Source organism: Lampris incognitus, chromosome 4 (genome assembly GCF_029633865.1).
Source record: "Lampris incognitus isolate fLamInc1 chromosome 4, fLamInc1.hap2, whole genome shotgun sequence".
NCBI lineage: Eukaryota > Metazoa > Chordata > Actinopteri > Lampriformes > Lampridae > Lampris > Lampris incognitus.
The window spans coordinates 14,413,280-14,433,216 of NC_079214.1; the positions used below are offsets into that span (position 1 = coordinate 14,413,280).

Here is a 19,937-nt window from a genome sequence, read left to right on the forward strand (position 1 = left end):
AGGTTAACCACAAGGTTATATTCAATGTCCCTTTGGTGATGCAATTGCAACAGACAAGAAGTAAGCTGTTTCATATCGTCATAAGAAGCAAGAGAAGAGGAAAGCTGTAAAGACAGCTGGCACAGAACACCTGTCTTTTTGGCACAATGGGTTCCTCCCATCCCAAGATGCCTCAAGAGCCAGGGAAAGGTCTGAACTGACAGAGGGGCCTACGGGTAAATGCTGGCATCTGGCGCCTGTTGAGACGCAGGATTACATGAGCCCTTACAGCACACTGTGTGTTAGACCTGCTGTATATCTGTCAATACCGGATGTAAGTTGTGTGTGGCAAAACACCCCTCTCTCTATATCTACTGTAGTCTGAAGTAACTGAAGCATTCTGATGTAGAGGTGGTAAAGATGCACTCATGCTTTCCATGCAGCACGGTGGTACGGTGGTTAGCGCTGTCGCCTCACAGCAAGAAGGTCCTGGGTTCGAACCCCAGGGTTGCCCAACCTTGGGGGGGGGATCATCCCAGGTGGTCCTCTGTGTGGAGTTTGCATGTTCTCCCCATGTTTGTGTGGGTTTTCTCCGGGTGCTGCGGTTTCCCCCACCATCAAAAAGACATGCATGTTAGGGTTAATACTCCTGTTCATGCCCCTGACCGAGGCATGGCAAGACAAAGTGGAGTTGGTCCCCGGGTGCTGCACGGCGGCTGCCCACTGCTCCTAGCTACACAGCTAGGATGGGTTGAATGCAGAGCATAATTTCCCCACGAGGATCAGTAAAGTATTAAAAAAAAAAAAAAAAGGTTAAAAGCATTTGCGGTAAATGCCTGAAAGAAATGAGTGACTGATTACATTAAAGCTGATTATAACATGTTCAATTTTTACCACCAACTGTTAGTTTTTCTCAAATAAAATAACATATATTTAATATCGTATTTCACAATAAAGGGACAAAAAAATCAAATGTTAATTAATCCAGCCTTATTCTAATTTTCCATCAAGAATGGACAGCATATGGCACATTGTTTTGAGATCTTAATTATGATGAAATTAAAATGTTATAATTTCAAAGAAACATACTTTCCCTGATCATTAGTGTCTCTCTGATGCAAGTTTAAGTAAAAGTAACGGCCCAAGTTGTTTCATGCTGAGATCATAAAACTCACGTATAACTCTCACAAATAACACTTGAGGCTAAGCCAGCTGATGTGCCATGGGGCATTTTCACATGCCACCAAATCAAAAGCCAAAGTGGTTTAACTCACACAAGCAACAATAACAAACTTTATGTAGCACTTTTCTAAACAAGGTTACAAAGTGCATCACAGAACATGATAAAATTGTTAAAAATGATACACATAAAAAAAACATTGTCGGTAAATAAAACAAAAAGCGCTAACAAATAAAACCATAAAATAAGGTGACAAAAATGAATATCTAACGAATATCTAACATTTGTAAAAGCTGTCATAAAAGAAAAGTTTTAAGATGAGATTTAAAGGAAGAGACTTGGTTTGTCTTAGCTGAACAGGAAGAGGTCCACAGTATGGGGGCTCTAACAGCAAAAGCCCGATCACCCTTTGTAACAAACCAAGACCTGGGAACAACTAGAAGGGCTCCATCTGTGGATCTTAATGGTCGAGAGGGCGTATTACCAGGTCAATAAATCAGAAATGTATGTAGGAGCAAGACCATATCAGGCCTTAAATGTGAGCAATAAAATTTTAAAATCAATCCGAAACATAACAGGGAGCCAGTGTAGGGAGGCAAGCACAGGAGTGATGTGGTCATGCCTCTTTGTCCCGGTAATGAGGCGAGCAGCGGCATTTTGTACCAACTGCAGACGGTGGAGGGAGCCCTTGCTGATACCCGAGTAAACCGCATTACAATAGTCAAGCCGAGAATAGATAAAAGCATGTACAACATACCTTACCTTGAGCTGGAGAAAGTATGACTGAACAACATGTTTTTATTTTTATTTTATTTTTTTTATTTTTACCCCCCCCCTTCTCCCCAATTGTATCCAGTCAATTACCCCACTCTTCCGAGCTGTCCTGGTCATTGCTCCACACCCTCTGAAAGATCCGGGGAGGGCTGCAGACTACCACATGCCTCCTCCATACACGTGGAGTCGCCAGCCGCTTCTTTTCACCTGACAGTGAGGAGTTTTGCCAGAGGGACGTAGCACGAGGGAGGATCATGCTATTCCCCCCAGTTCCTCCTCCCCTCTGAATAGGCGCCCTGACCAACCACAAGGGGCGCTAGTGCAGCGACCAGGACACATACCCACATCCGGCTTCCCACCCACAGACACAGCCAGTCGTGTCTGTAGGGACACCCGACCAAGCCAGAGGTAACACGGGGCTTCAAACCGGCAATCCCCATGTTGGTAGGCAGCGGAATAGACCACTACGCTATCCGAACACCCATGAAAAACATGCTTGATTTGAAAACCGAGGTTAGCATTGAATATTCAAGGAACATGATGGCATTACCTTGTTGTTCATGAAGGCTTTAAGACACTGGATGACTTTGTGCTGGTTCCTTTTGTCCATCTTCTCCTGGCTAAAAACACAGAAGAGCAAGATAGATGGAACAGATGGTCTCTCATGTGTAGAGTTAAGCAATGAGAAGTTGTGTGTACACATTCGAGTGTGTCTCTGTGTCTGTACAGATGCGCACTTACTGTTTCTTTAACAGCAGTCTGTCCAAAACGTCCAGCAACAGCCCGAGACCCTCATGCCCAAAGTTCTGCACCCAACTGTCGAATGAACATAAAATCAATATAAGAACAATGTCAAACTGACAGCTGACTACACACCACATCCCACCCATCAACCACATTATGAGGAGGGCCTGCGAACAAAAAAAGGGGCAGCAAGTTTCAGCCCAAGATGTCAAGGAGAGGAGAATAATTACATGACAGATAGGCTAGAGAGAAGCTACGACATGACAGAAGCTACTACATGACAGAAGCTACAACCACCATAGACAGGAGCTAGCAGAGAAATGGACAGCTCATCCAGTTATATATCAGTACAACAGGAATAGCATTTTAAACCTTTAGCATATCATTTAAAGGTTGGTCTTAATGATCAGAGAGGTTCAAATCTAGTGCTGGGTTATACTACAGCGGATCAAATTCTCATGAAACAGTAGGGATTTTTATCCCGATGCAAAATTACTATATATGTCAAAATTCCAGAGTTAACCTTTGCTCCTGAATGAACAAATAATCAAGAAAGCAAACTGTCTATCAGGCATTTGCTTGAATGCAAATGTTCTTTTAAGCAAAAACCCTAGCAGCATTTTCTTTAAGTTAAAACAACACTCGTGTCTGTGATTGTCACTGAGGAGAAAAACTTAATATGAGCGAGCTTTAAATCCTTACACAGTCCTCTTTACAAAATGGCTGCGCTGTAAATACAAGTAGATGATCTCCTTGAATAGCAGCTGAGTTACGAGCAAGAAAGACAGTCAACAGTTGTTCCAGAGCTTTCCACTGGAAAGTAACCTCGACTGTGTGACCATAAAGCCATTTATAAGCATATTTGAAAGTTGTGAATAAAAACTCTTAAAATTTCCCCACAAAAAGTCTGAAATTTGCTTTAAGTGGAAAAACAGGATGTAGGTGTGTAAGTAAGGAGATTATGTACAATAAAAGCAATGGAAACAGATTTTTCACAATTCTGTAATGGCAGGCAATACATGACAACCCTTTTCGATTATTTCTTGAACTTTTGGACAGTGTAGTTAGTGCTGAGAGGGAATCTATAGCGAGCTTGCTTCATCGCCTAAAACGCTATTTTTGAGAATTTACTTTTTGTTTTTTTCTTCTGCTCAACCCAGCCACTGAGGATGCATAGGCCAGTGCATTCTTAGTGCCGGTCCAAAGCCCGGATAAATGGGGAGGGTTGCATCAGGAAGGGCATCCGGCGTAAAACCTTTGCCAAATCAAATATGCGGATCATAAACCAGATTTCCATACCGGATCAGTCGAGGCCCGGGTTACCAATGACCACCACCAGTACTGTTGGCCAGCAGGGTGCCGGTGGAAACTATGCTACTGTTGGGCAAAGGAGAAGGAGAGGGAGAGGGAGAAGGCATGCCCAGAGGCAGCAGGAGAGGAGGAAGGATAAGAGTGTGGAGGTGAGTTAGAACTTTGAATGTTGGCACTATGACTGGTAAAGGGAGAGAAATGGCTGATATGATGGAGAGAAGGAAGGTAGATACACAGTGTGTATACACAGACCAGGTGGAAGGGAAGTATGGCCAGGAGCATTGGAGGTGGGTTCAAAGTCTTTACAAAATTGTTTTGTATTTATTTTCTATGATTATATTCGTATTACTCACACACATACATGCACGCACACACATCAAATTAACATTTTGTTTTTTACTTTGTGTGGAGCTAAAAAACAGCTACCTAACTATTTTAACTTTGGACAGCAGTGCCGTCTTCCACTGTCAGCATAATTTGCCGGTGTCGTTTGATTTTATCGTCCTGCTCTCATCCACAATAATGACATCCAGTGTCCATGTGAAATGCAAAATACTAGCTCTCGCCGCTTCGCTCATGTCTAGATGGTAACCCCAGCTTTGCAAAACTTTGCACACTCTCGCACATGATTCAGCACAGTAGTGCTTAACAAACCTTGGGTTAAGGTTAATGTTAGGTTAAGGTTAATGTTAGATTGAGGTTAAGGTTAATGTTAGGTTGAGGTTAGGTTAATGTTAGGTTGAGGTTAATGATAGGTTAAGGTTAAGTTGAGATTAATGTTAGGAATGTGAGGTTGAGGTTAAGGTTAATGTTAGGTTGAGGTTAAGGTTAGGTTAATGATAGGTTAAGGTTAATGTTAGGTTGAATTAATGTAAGGTTGAGGTTAGGTTAGGTTGAGATTAATGTTAGGTTGAGGTTAGGTTAAGGTTAATGTTAGGATGACATTAGGTTAGGTTAGTTTAAGGTTAATGTTAGGTTAGGTTAGGTTAGGTTAAGGTTAGGTTGAGGTTAAGGTTAGGTTAGGTTAGGGTTAATGCTAGGATGAGGTTAGGTTAGGTTAAGGTTAGGTTAAGTTAAGTTTAAGTTTAAGGTTAAGGTTAGGTTAGGGTTGAGATAAAAATCCCACGAGAGTTTTGCAAATCTAGGGTTACCATCTAGACACGACCCGTTGCCTCTACACCCAATGCAAAGTCATGTCATAGGATGTGACATACAGCTAGTTTGGCAAGATATCCAAAAAGTCAACCCCACCCCCACCCCCCCTCATAGCAAAGCTTCAAATACCTTTGAATACTTGCTGCCGGATATTAAAAGCCCCAAAAGAGGTATTTGGGACAGACCTAGCCAAGATACTGTGCAGAACCGTCAAACTCTCAGGCCTCTGGTAGAGAGACCTGAGCTTGACGAAGACAAACAAACCACCACACCATGGAGGAAGGGGGGAGGGCTATAAAAGGGTAAATAGTCCAATTTAAAAATTGTATCAGTCGTCCATCATATGGATTTGAACTGACACATTTTGCTGTAGCAATCCATTATAAATCATAAAGCATGTAACACTAGGTGTAAACTTGCAAATCCAGTACACATCCAAGACAAAATATAACACAGTGAAAACACATTACATACTCATTTTACAGCTAGCTTGAATGCTATATTTTTTAACACAACCTAAATTGTCAAAAAGGCAGAGGTGCGACTATGGCCGGACTCGACGAAGCAGCGATCATTGGCAACGCTGTCTTCGGGAGGGGGGCGGAGTCGGCTTTTGTTCGTCACGTGAATGCGTCTCTGTGTGTGTCGGAAAAACAGTGGTTCGGCTTGGAGTCGCCTTGTCACGAAAGTGGCGAGGCGGTCTCCTTCGAGACTGCCGGCCGGAGAGATGCAGTTGGCGAACGCATACAGTGCGAGGGTGGGTGTTTGAATTAAAACAGGGATCGATTGGCCACTAAATTGGGAGAAAAAAGGGAAAAATCAGAAATAAATTTAAAAAAAAAAAAAAAAAAAAGGCAGAGGTGCATAGTATGCTGGGTCACTATGAAACATGAGAGCGGAGTATTTGCAAAGCAACGCACCCCCACCCCCAAGAGCTAAAATGTAGTAATACAGAAAATCAACACCATTAAAGGGCAGACACACTGGGGTTACAATGATAACGCCGTGACATGTCTAACACCTATAGAAATTGGGAACCCAATTTCCCCTCGGGGATGAATAAAGTATTCTGAAATACTATTTCCGTAACTGTCATGCTTGCAACACACACACACACACAACTAGCGGCTCTAAGCTGTGAGTCAAGATCTGTTTGTAACAGTTAAAACACAAAACAACATATATTTTTATATGCACTTATGTTATTTTTACAGCCATTAGTAATTCCAGGGAGAGAAAGGGAAAAAAATGAGTGAAATGGTAAATGGACTGCATTTATGCAGCACTTTTCTTGTCTACCGACCACTCAAAGAGCTTTACATTGTGTGCCTTACATTCACCAATTCACACATACACACACACCGATGGTGGAGGCTGCCACGCAAGGCACCAACCTGCTCATCAGGAGCAGTTAGGGGTTCAGAGTCTTGCTCAAGAACACTTCAACACGCTCCCTGGAGGACTGGGGATCGAACCGGTGACCTTCCGATTACGAGACAACCCGCCCTACCTCCTGAGCCGTGCCACCCACTAAAAATAACTCGCTCTGTGGAGTCGGAGTACAAGGTCAGTGGACTGTATTGGATTCTTTTGGAACTAATATAAGTGTGAAGCCAGTGACATTTCAAATCATATCTTTCACACAAAGGTTTTGCGAGTTCACATTTCTCCACAAATTAAGCTTTGCGGGGGATCGAACGTATATGCTGCTACTTGTGTCAAGGTTCATCTTACAGATATCTTCCAAAGAGGGTATGTTGCATGGACGCCAGGGATCGCTTCCACGTTATGATTAAAGGAATCCTACGAAATGCTTGGGACAAACATAGTATGGATTTGATTTTCTTCAAAGGGCAGATGTTCCTCTTTATTTCCTCCTCCCATCAAATTCAGGTAAAACCCCTAATGTAAAACAGTCACTTCAGAGGACAAACTAACGAGTGGTGATCTGACTGCCAGGCGACAGCCTTAATCCTACTCCACATCCAAGGCTCAGCGTTTTCGGTTTTTATTTTTCAAAGCCATCCAGCATGCCGAATTTCACCACAAGAGGACACTGTTACATAACCTCACATGAACAGGAACAACTTTTGGATCCGTGGAAACATAAAATCCGGGTGAAAATCAGTTTAAAAATCTGGGTATTTTTCGGTGAAAATCGGTAAAAACCGAAAACGCTGAGCGTTGTCTACATCATACGCCCAAAAAATGCTATCGGCGCATTAGGAGCAACATGAAGCGAAAATGAACCCTGACCTGGAACGCTGAGCTTTCTCCGCGTCAGTATACTCTCATGTAAGAACAATGCAGAGAAAAATATGGCAACCAGGTTTTAGGACCTGTGGCCTTCATTAAGTCTTCCCACAGCCCATAATTTGATGCTATTGATTGCAGAGCCTGTAAGGACTATGAAGGTCCTCTGGGGAGAGAGGTGTGGTTATCGTCGAGAAGTCCCATCTGTGCCGAGACGGGAAGGAAACGATAATAAAGGAATCAGGAAAGAGATGCAGAACGTGAGCCTGTGAAAGCAGGGAGGAGGGCAACATAATGGGAAGATACAGATTGGGGAAAATGAAGGGTGAAAAAAAAAAAAAGGCGCAGTGCTGATGCCAACAGGGAGAAAGATTATACTGTGCATATGCGTGACTTGTATAGACAACATTAAGATAGAGAGACCTGAGAGAATTTGAAAGAGAGAGAGAGAGAAAAAAATACAACAAAATACAAAAAAGAAGGCACCACTTCATTGGGGGGGGGTGGCTAAAGAATGTATGTGTCCATTAGCATTCAGGGTTTGTACTGTTCTAATCAACAAGCCGCATGCCTCCCGGCATCAAATAATCAAATCAACAGGAACTCTCAAGGTGACAACATGAAATAGGGAGCTGTTATCTGAATTAAATGTGTTGAAAAGGAGTGGAGGGCTATATGTGTACATATGTCCATGAGTTCATTCGACTATTGCTTGCCCCTGTTGTGTCTGGTAGAGTGTCACAACCTTTTATTTTTCCCTAATAAAAGCTGGAGAACACCATCATAGAAGGTAGATGAAATTCATGTCATCAAAATAAATAAATAGATAGATAGATACTAGATAGATGAATAAAATTAAAAAAATTACATGACTATGTTGTCCCTCCATCAAGAAACAGCACCCCCTTTGAATAACAAGTGTAACCAGAAATTGCTGTTATTAGCAGTGATTTAGAAGGAAATAAAGGGATAAAAGAATAAATAGATCAATAAATAAATAGCCCAAGATCATGACAAAACACACCAGATAAAAGCAAGTTTTGGAGCTCAAATTAACTATATCAATGTAACAGAGGTAGTTCATGCATGGGCGGCACGGTGGCGCAGTGGTTAGCGCGGTCGCCTCACAGCAAGAAGGTCCTAGGTTCGAACCCCGGGGTTGTCCAACTTTGAGGGGGTCATCCCAGGTCGTCCTCTGTGTGGAGTTTGCATGTTCTCCCCGTGTCTGTGTGGGTTTCCTCCGGGTGCTCCAGTTTCCTCCCACAGTCCAAAGACATGTAGGTCAGGTGAATCAGACATACTAAATTGTCCCTAGGTGTGAGTGTGAGTGTGTGTGGGTGTGGGTGTGGGTGTGGTGTGGTGGTGGTGGGGCCCTGTGATGGCCTGGCGGCCTGTCCAGGGTGTCTCCCCGCCTGCCGCTCAATGACTGTTGGGATAGGCTCCAGCATCCCCGGGGACCTCAAGAGCAGGATAAGCGGTTTGGATAATGGATAGATGGATATAACAGAGGTAGTTTATGCCTATCAATCACAACCTAATCTATTAAGGACTGGGCTCCAGTATTTTTTCCTCACTACCACAACACTGCCAACAGTTAAAAGGATAGTTTGGTTTACGGGTTTTTACCATGCGTCCTACATAGAGTCAGACAAACTAATGGATGCTTTCTTTATGTCTGTCTGAACAGTATGAAGGTACGTTCAACGGCGAGTTTAGCCTAGCTTAGCTCAATTGCTTCAGGACCAACAGGAACATTAGCAGCGTCTCTCAAAAGAAGTGAACTACCCCTTATCCAAAGCGGATGATTAATCATTTTTACTTACTAGGCTAGCATTAACAGTTATTCCTAACAAATGTTTTCACAACTACATGCAAAATCCTAAAAATTAGACCTCGGTTTTGAAATACTTTTTTCCCATAATAAGCGTATCTGTCTTCTTCCATGTCTAGCTTTCAACACCTAACTGACTCTAGCATGTTTGTGAAAGAAAGAAAAAATAAAGAAAGCCACTTTATTTTGTTATTGTATACTTACAACAAATGTGTTCTCTGCATTTAGCCCATCCTATTGTATAGCAGCAGTGGGCAGCTGCAGCACCCAGGGACCAACTCCAGTTCTTTCCATTGCCTTGCTCAGGGGCACAGACAGGAGTATTAACCCTAACATGCATGTCTTTTTGATGGTGGGAGGAAACCGGAGCACCCAGAGGAAACCCAAGCCGACAAGGGGAGAACATGCAAACTCCACACAGAAAGGACCTGGGATGGCCTGGGGTTCGAACCCAGGACATTCTTGCTGTGAGGCAACAGTGCTAACCACTGGGCCACTGTCACATCATCATCATCATTCCAGCGACAGGGACAAAATCAATTATCACAGTATTTTGATCAAATACCTCGATGTCGATAATTTGACAATATAGTAGAGATGACTATTGGTGCTCTCACAAAATATTTACACAATGATATTTTTAATAAACACTCATTAGTAATGTGGTTATGATGCCCAAACAGGTAAAGACAAATATAACAGCTAGAACAGTCTAATAAGTTCAGAAAATTGCATCTCTTTACTGTAATGTAGCCTTTAAAACCAGGAAAAGACAACACTTATGTCATAACATCGTTATTATGACATCACGACATTACAATATCCAAAATCCAAGGTAATATCTAGTCTTAGCATATCATGACACCGATATAATATTGATATATTACACAGCCCTACCTTATCTACCCCTCTCACTGTGTGAAAGTAAAGCCCTCTGAGACCGATTCATGGCTGTACAAGTAAACTTGACTTGAAGGCATTAGCGGCACCAACAGAAAGACAGTGGGGCAAGAAAGGTGAGGAAAAGAGGGCAAGGGTCGACCTCAATCACAGAGATATTGCAACCTGTCATTGTGGTTTTACTCGAGCACACTCTGACTCCAAGTAATGACAAGTGGCAAATGAAACACTTTGCAAAAAAATGAATCGAGCAGAGAATTAAAACTATTGACAAGCGATAATTCACACAAGACAGATTAGTGGAACTTGAGAAACAAAAATTTGATATTATATTTTATACAAACCAAAAATTTAAAGTAGGTGGACCCTTGACTGGAGAGCAAAAAGAAGGAAGAAAGGGGGGGTCACTAAAACTAAATGAAACAAAAAGCGTGTATCCCCTTCACTGTATAGATTTCATAAAAACATAGATGTTTGATTTGCATCTTGGATGTATAACCTCTCTCACCTCAGCTTTCTAGAAAAAAACAAGAACAAAAAATACGAAAATAAAATTCTATTCTCAAACACCTGACGATGACAATTCAGTTTAAAAAAGGGAGAAAAACAGTGATGTGTGAACACCTCCACCTCCTGGGTTGTGTGTGTGTGCGGGGGGGGGGCTGAGGGAGGCGTGTGTGTATGCAGAATAAGGTGAGACAGGGTCAGTGAAATGAGGGAGCCTGACAAAAACTGTCATGGCCACGGTGATGGAGACAGGCATAGTTCTGCCAAAGTAACTGAGGGATGAGGCTCCCGCGTCTGAGAGAAAATTCAATTTAGCCCAAGCTTTGCACAGGGCCATGGCCCAGGCCATTCTGGATATTGAGTAGACAGGGCGGGGGTCTCGACAAGAGCTTCATTGAAATGCATTGCACAGCGCTAACGGCATGATAGTTTTTCATCATCAGTAGGTGAAGCTGAGAGCAGTGGAAAATAATCAGTTGGTCCATAGCAGAAATTATTGCGGGAAGCTAACAGGCCTGATCTGTTGGGGTGTGCTGCGACAAACAGGGAAGACATCCCCATCTGAAACGCTAGAGAGGGGGTGGGGCAGGAGGAGATGTGGGGGATGATGCTGACATAACTCAGCCCTTAAAGGCTTCCAGCAAGGGACACCGCCAAGCAAATCAAGGAGATCTTAGAACAAAGAAACCTTTAAAAGGCAGAGTAATCTTTTCGCTAAACCTTGAGAAAAGTTTCATCTGCAAAAGGCAGGTAAAGGACACAAAAAAAATAAATAACATGATGAGCCAATTATCCATCTATTGGATGTATCTTGTGTTGTGATAGGGCAGCAGAATGAGATGGGATGATGGTTCTAGACAATCAGGAGTTCCCTCTTTTGTCCCAGCGCCATGTGAAAGTTCCCCTGCCATTATAGACCGGGGAATGAAGATGCAGATGACCACCTCACCAGGAAAGGCACTCTACTCTATCGGACTGGTGGGAAGCTAAGAGATACACTCTATAAAGGCATGTTTGAAAGTAGGTTGAGAGACCGCTATGCTTCCATAAGAAATGAATGATGAATATGGCATGGTGGCGCAGTGGTTAGCGCAGCCACCTCACAGCAAGAATGTCCTGAGTTTGAGCTTCAGGGTGGTCGTCCCAGGTCGTCCTCTGTATGGAGTCTGCATGTTCTCCCCGCGTCTGCATGGGTTTCCTTCGGGTGATCCGGTTTCCTCCCTCAGTCCAAAAACATGTAGATCAGGTGAATCAGCCGTACTAAATTGCCCCGAGGTATGAATGTGTGTGTGTGTGTCTGTGTGTGTGTGTGGGGGGGGGGTGTTTGTGTGTGTGTGTGTGTGTGTGTGATGGCCTGCCCAGGGTGTCTCTCCGCCTGCTGCCCAATGACTGCTGGGATAGGCTCCAGCATCTCCGCGACCCTGAGAGCAGGATAAGTGGTTTGGATAATGGATGAATGAATGATGAACATATTAAGCCTGACTGCCATCATCTATCTAAGTGGTCCCTGTTTAGCCAGAATTTTAAGACTCTTAAATGTGAGAGGCACTAATGTTTTCTTTTTATGATAAGTGTGGCTTAAACAGCAGTTTCAGTAAAAAAAAAAAAAAAATCTTTTTTTTTTCTTTTGGGGTGGGGGCACTGGAATTATTTTGTAAGGATTACATGTTTTCTTTAAACATAAGAATATTCTGAGAGCTTTACTCAACATTTAATACAAATATAACTTTAAGAAATACTTCATTATGGCAGCTATGGTTGTGGCATGGCAGCTGTGCTAGTATTAATAATTTGGGATGGATACTGTTAGGATTGTATTGACCGAACTTATCCATTTTTGAGATTATCCATCCATCCATCCATCCATTATCCAAACCGCTTACCCTGCTCTCAGGGTCGCGGGGATGCTGGAGCCTATACCAGCAGTCACTGGGCAGCAGGCGGGGAGACACCCTGGAATCTTTGAGATTTTTTTTTTTTTGCAAGAAAAATGTTACTTTACTAAGAATTGGCTTAGGTTTATTATTCTCTAGCTGCTAGTGTAAAGGCACTGTGCTTGACTGGGGCCAGTGGTAGACGGAAGAGGGGTGGAGTAGGTTATGGCGGCTGCAGCTTCATCTTGACAATAAACAAAAAGTTGCCTTTTTTCCAGATCCCCCCCCCTTTTTCTCCCAAATTGTATCCAGCCAATTACCCCACTCTTCCGAGCCGCCCCAGTCGCTGCTCAACCCCCTCTGCCGATCCGGGGAGGGCTGCAGACTATCACATGTCCGGTACATGTGGAGTCGCCAGCCGCTTCTTTTCACCTGACAGTGAGGCGTTTCACCAGGGCGACGTAGCGCATGAGAGGATCACGCTATTCCCCCCAGTTCCCCGTCCCCCCCCTGAACAGGCGCCCCAACCAACTGACCAGAGGAAGCGCTAGTGCAGCGACCAGGACACATACCCACATCCGGCTTCCCACCCACAGACACGGCCTGGTGTGTCTGCAGGGATGCCCGACCAAGCCGGAGGTAACGCTGGGATTCGAACCGGTGATCCCCGTGTTGGTAGGCAATGGAATAGACCACAATGCTACCCAAACACCACAATTTTTAAAAAATATTTTCAAAGCTAAACAATTAGGTAAGCTATGGCTGTCATTTATTAGTCTGTTTGTAATAATTTGCTATTAGTCTGACAAACTCTGTATCTACATCTATGGAAGGGCCTATCTGTGAAGAGTAAGTGAGGACTATGAGGGATGGACTGCAAGCAGAGCAGTTGAAAACTGCACGTTATTACAGATTTATGTTATGCATGGTTAACAGATGTTTGGATTAATTTCTTGCACTGCCTCTTTTTTCTTGCAAGTGTTTTATTCTGGCAAAGAGCACTATTGTCATCAACTTGGGGAAAGTGTAAGCACACTTCAGAGCATTTGGTTCTCTTCACTGTGACGACACAAACACCTCTCAAATTATGTGTAAGAGCGCCACCCCACTGCACATTCAAAGACAGGCGCCAAGGCAGAGATACTGCAAAAGAAGGGGAGAGAGAGAGAAAAAAGCTGAACATTATGATCATGACCTTTCCAAAAATCCCTTGAAAACCATATTTTCTGCTACGTAAATCTAACCCCATCACGTGTCCAGCGCCAACAGTGGAACAGATAACACCAGATCTTATCGATACTCCTGGTTTCTCTAATTTAGAACTGGCTTTCCAGGGGCATCCCCGTTAATAATTATTAAAACTCTGACAGAAATCAATATATATTGCAATGAGTTAGAGATGCTGCCCTCCTGCTTGCAGTCAGATTTGTTTGTATTCAACATGATGTCTGTCCACAGCTCTGAACCAAATGATGCAAGTACTTTGAATTCTGTCTGCAGATCTTGCCTTCTGTGGCAGCCCTCGGCTTTCATTAGTACCTCGGATCTATCGCCACTCAGAAATTTCAAAAGAAAGACTTCCATCACAATCTCTCTCCGAATGGCCTAGGTATTTGGAGGTGTGTCTTGCTGTTAAACAAATAAGTGGAAGCATCTCCCACCGACTGAAACAGCAGCGTCTGTCCTAGACACAAACTAATAGATCCCCATGGATGGTCATCGTCAACCTCAAGATGCAGATGGATGATGCACATTGAATCGTACTGGTAACTTTTCTTCTTTTTTTAATTTATATTTATTTCTTTTTTTTACTTGATAGTCACAGTGTGCATTAACAGTAATAAATACTCATTGGGAGGTTGGGGGTATGATTGTTATTCGCATCATCATCCAGAGTTGTTCAAACGCTACATGCCGTCACAGTACGGAGGTCCTCATCAGAAAAAAAGGAGCGGGGTAGAGAGAGGGTAATATTGAGCGTGTGGAAGAGAGGAAGAAAGAAGGGGAGGATTGCAGACAGAGAGGATTAAAAAAAGAAAGAAAACAAATTCATCATCCCGTTCCCTGGGATACAAAAACAGTCATAAATCAAAGAGAAAAATGAGGCGCCTTATCTAGCTAACTTCACAGCTAAGGTAGCTTGACTTCTAACCGAGTCTCAGGAGAATGGCTCCAAGGCTCCTAGGCAGTGCGGCAGCGTGTTGCGCTCTGCTACAGCAGTTATGAACCAGAAATAACACATTAACTCTGAGATGTCGTCCTGGGCCCGGCAAGTTAACTGAGTACAGCGTGCCCCCCCCCCAGGTACAGAGAGACAGGAGGTTGGAGTCGTAGCACATATGGGACGTGTGAACCACATATAGAGCAGGCCATTTCACTAAGGACTGAACAACTGTCAGCCGAGGAGACTATCATGTAAGTATGATGGGACCTGCAGTCAGTCTTTTAAGACATACTGTTTGTAGACTTCTTCTGTTAACTAAGAACACGGATTTTGTATTTGACATGGTACAATTATAAAGTAGCAGAGAAACGTAATGAGGCAAGGTTTTCATCCCGACTGGGCAGCAAATTCATCAAAATGGGGAGTTCATTTTGTATGTAGCATAAATTTTGAAAACGGTTGTGACCATAAAAATTCACCTTCTGACATCATTGTCACCAGACAGTTAACTTGACAGTTTAGATCCCTAAATTTATTAAAAAAAATAAAATTAAGAAATACATAATAGTTATTTAGTCATAGTTACTTATAAATTATAAATTAGCACTATCTGAGAATATTTCTTCAAGGATCTGACTTGTAAGAAGCTGCTATTAATCCATGCTTTTAAAACAGGGAGCACAACTGGCAATGCCTCTGGGAGGGGAGCCAACAGGGTTAATTCATCCCATCGCTGTACATGGTGACCCCTACAGGTGATGGGGCACCTCTACAGCAGTCAATGTTCCATTCCATTCCATCCATAATCCAAGCCCCTCATCTTAACCAGGGTCGCGGGGATGCTGGAGCCTATCCCAGCAGTCACTGGGCGGCAGGTGGGGAGACACCCTGGACAGGCCGCCGGTCCATCACAGGGCTGACACACACACACAAACACACATTCACACCTAGGAACAATTTAGTACGGCCGATTCACCTGACCTACATGTCTTGTGACTGTGGGAGGAAACTGGAGCACCCAGAGGAAACCCAGATGCAGGGAGAACATGCAAACTCCACTCGAGCTAGGACGACCCCCCAAGGTTGGACTACCCCGGGGGCTCGAACCCAGTACTTTCTTGCTGTGAGGCAACTGCGCTAACCACTGTGTCGCCATGCCGCCCAGCAGTCAATGTATCTGGGAAAATAGTGTAAACATTCACACGTGTTACGTTTACCAGGAACTTGTAGCTCGCAGGTGAAAAGAAGCAGTCATCTGGTTCCATGTGCATCATAACACGTACATGGAAGTCTACACCCTTCCCAACCACTGTAGCGGTCATGATTCCTCAGCATAAAGCTCAGGGGAATAAAAAATAAAAAAATATAAAAACCACCATTAACCAAGTTTCAGTGTTTCTAATAATTGAACTGATCTCGATCAATTATTTTATTTATTTATTTATTTTTTTAAAAAGCTTGAAAACGGAAAAGAATTTAGGTTCATCTCTCAGCACGAGAGAACAGGGAATTGGACATGCCAAATTGGGGTGAAAACTACTGAATTAAAAAAAATATAGACGGATTTTTGATAATCTTCATGGATTTTACACTGAACTGTTTTTGATATCAAGATGCAGGAACAAACAATGGCCACATTTCAAAATGGAATCAGATGATGAAGGAATATTAAGTTTTATTACACCATTTGTGAAAATATAAACTGAGACAAAATCTATAAATGGAAGATGTGCATAATCAAAATTGCATGGTGCCATTTTAAGGGGTGGGGGACATATTAAGTATATCATCCACTGGGGATTTTGACCTGGATTTATCTATTTTATTTCATTTGACCCTATTTTTTTCACAATGGGGGCAGCAGTATTTCAATACAATATATTCTCTGCACCATTGTACTTTACCACCTCTTATTTCACCTGTATATAGTCCATCCTTGTGTATACATCTGAAGATTGTTGTGTTGTCGTGTTGTTATTCTATGTTAAGTACACTGAGAGCCACAAATTTTTTTTCTTAATTTCTCTGCAAGACCCTTATTTACAATATTTCGATTATTAATTATTTGGTAACTTTAGGAGTAGCAAAACCTTGTCTTCATCTCCCTAAGCTCAAGTTCTTCTCTCCCACTTATGTTCAACTCTCGCCCTTCCTTCTCCTTTGTGCCATTGTTTCACTGTAAATGAGAGCATCTAAGTGGCCTATATGTGTTTCATTATAGGGGCGGCAGTCTTCCAGTTTACTAGCCTGGATTACGCTTCTCATTTCTCACATATAGGTTATGAAATTATCAAAGCTCAAATCATTTTCAAAATGAGCATTTTCACTGTTTTTTTTACTTCATCATCTCAGCCGTTATAGCAGAAAGAAATCTAGCAACTGATACTGTGTGTGTGTGTGTGTGTGTGTGTGTGTGTGTGTGTGTGTGTGTGTGTGTGTGTGTGTGTGTGTGTGTGTGTGTGTGTGTGTGTGTGTGTGTGTGTGTAAGTGTTGGCTATCATTCGGATATTATTTACTCTTCCAGTTCAGTTAATCAAATACAGTTCTTATCAGATCCCATCTCAGAGAGATGAAAATCACTTATGTCAACAGTTGCAACTCGAGCCCTGCACGGGACTGTTTTATTAACCCCGCTCTCGCTGGATTTCTGACTATTACCGCCCGCTCCTGCAATGTGTGTGTCCACTCCTGCCCGCACTCACAAACACTCTGACCATTCACCCCCCCCCCCCAGTTCCGTTGGATTTTGTGCCTTGTCCTGTCCCACAGGGAAAACACATAATCTTACTATGTCATATTAATAAAGAGATGCATACCTGTCGACAATAAAGCAGCGAAATGGAGATACTACGCCTAGATGATTTCAATATCACAGCATTTTCCAAGAATTACACTGTGGAAGCATTATTAACAGCATGGTGGCCCAGTGGTTAGCACTGTTGCCTTACGGCAAGAAGGTCCTGGGTTCGAACCCCAAGCCATCCCAGGTCCTGTGTGGAGTTTGCATGTTCTCTCCGTGTCTGCGTGGGTTTCCTCCCACCATCAAAAAGGCATGCATGTTAGGATAAATACTCCTGTCTGTGCCCCTGCAGAGGCATGGCAAATATATATTATATTATATACAACATATATTGTATGACTATTTACGCGGGAAAGCATACTCATATTTTTTGATTTTGAAACACTTGGAGGCTTCAGATAAATGCATTTTATTTTTGCGCTTTCTTTGGATTGTTGCAATGTTTACATTTTACTGTAGATATTAGGGGAAGGAGCCTTTAAAATAATTGTAATACTGAATCAAACTGTCTTTATGAATGTTCAATAATGCCGGTAAGAAAATCACAGAAAGTTGAATCAGTTCAGCTGGACACAACGTTTATAGAGAGAAACGTTTTGTCACTCATCTAAGTGACCTCTTCAGTCTCAACTGACTGCAGGTATCCCCACCCTTATAAACAATACAGTGGCATAATGACCGGGAAAAAAGATTGGTTTCATATGCAAATTGCCGTGACCAGTTGCTCAGCTGCTTTCAAACCCCAAAACACGCTGCACCAGAAATTGGACCACCCCAAGGATTGGGTCCCGTGGCACAAACAGAGCAATATTGTGTACGCTGTTAAGTGCCGGGAAGATTGCCATGACTTGTACATCGGGGGAAACAAAACAGAAGCTGGCCAAGAGGATGGCACAACACAGACGAGCTAACACATCAGGCCAGCACTCCGCAGTCTAATCCGCATGCCAGTGGCCGCTCTTTCAGGGATAAGGATGTGCACATCCTTGATAGGCAGGAAGGCTAGTTTGAACGGGGAGTCAAAGAGGCCATCTATGTTAACAGGGAACGACCATCCCTGAACTGGGGGGGGGGGGGGGCTGCAAAGAGTACATCTGTCACCATCTTGAAATGCTATGATTGCAACTATTCCCCAATCCTCTGTGTATTAGGCGGCACGGTGGCCCAGTGATTACCGCCGTCGCCTCACAGCAAGAAGGTCCTGGGTTCGAACCCCGGGGTTGTCTACTCTTGGGGGTCATCCCAGGTCATCCTCTGTATGGACTTTGCATTTTCTCCCCTTGTCTGTGGTGAGTTTTCTCTGGATGCTCCGGTTTCCCCCACCATCAAAAAGATATGCATGTTAGGGTTAATACTCCTGTCTGTGCCCCTAGACCGAGGCATGCTAAGACGAACTGATGCTGGTCTCCGCGCGCTGCACGGCGGCTGCCCACTGCTCTTAGCTACACAGCTAGGATGGGTTACATGCAGAGAGGAAGCCACCCATGTGGATTAATATAATATACCCAAAAAAACAAAAACCGCCGGTTTTCAAACTCTATATTCTGCCAAGATAAATACCCAATTGAGATATTAATGCATTGCATATGTTAGCGTGTCTGTTAGTAAACGACTGACACCAAAATTAACATTTTAATAACTGTAATACTATTTTCAAACTATTTAAACCAGAGTCATGGTCGAACTTGAATAGCAAAGTTGAAAAAGTGAAAAAATTACCTGAAAAACAAAACGGAGAACACATATTGCTAATCGAACAAACATAAAAAAAGAAACCTATAACCATGAAATATAAAAAAAGAACTGAAAATAACCATTGAAACCGTCCCAAACAACGACCAAAACTTGGGGGGGAGGGGGGGACTACTAGAACGACCATGAGCGGTCAAAATGACTGGCGGTTTTTAAACTCTACATTCTGTCAAGATAAATACCAATTGAGATATTAATGCATTGCATATATTAGTATGTCTGTTAAGATACTAACTGACACCAAAATTAACATTTTAACAACGTTAATACTATTTTTCAAACAATTTAAAATGGCCGCTGTCCAACGCCTGTAAATACTGCAACGCCTCGGTCTGAAGCGGCGGCTGTACCCAGACATGTTGGAAATAATCAAATATCAAAGTTAGACTCTTGCTCTGCGATGGAGGATGCCAGTTCTGTTTTTGTTTTGTTTTTTCCTAGGACAGCGCAATGAACTTGGTGAAGGAAACGATGCGACCAACACACGCCGTAAATAGTGACGTGACGTGCACGATCACACGCAAATTACGAGCCGTCATTTTGACCGCTCATTGTCGTTTTAGGTAGATCCTATCATAACTTTTTTTGAGAAATTGACCTAAAACTCATTTTAAAGCAAATACATGCAATTTTATTAGCATTCATGAAGCGGTAGATTTGTGTCTTTTTTTTCCCCCACAAAGTTTTAAACTTTGAAAATCCAAAACCGGCAA

General features: G+C 42.9%; 1 protein-coding gene across 1 annotated transcript in view; it reads right to left on the reverse strand.

The window, feature by feature from the left end:
- The window catches only part of diaph3 (diaphanous-related formin 3), a 384,853-nt gene that overhangs the window by 255,302 nt on the left and 109,614 nt on the right, over positions 1-19,937 (reverse strand). The window contains exons 6-7 of the mRNA XM_056278298.1: positions 2,675-2,749; positions 2,484-2,553 (exon numbers count right to left, since the gene is read on the reverse strand). Of these exons, the coding sequence (XP_056134273.1) occupies positions 2,484-2,553; positions 2,675-2,749 (145 nt within the window). The remainder of the gene's footprint in view (positions 1-2,483; positions 2,554-2,674; positions 2,750-19,937) is intronic.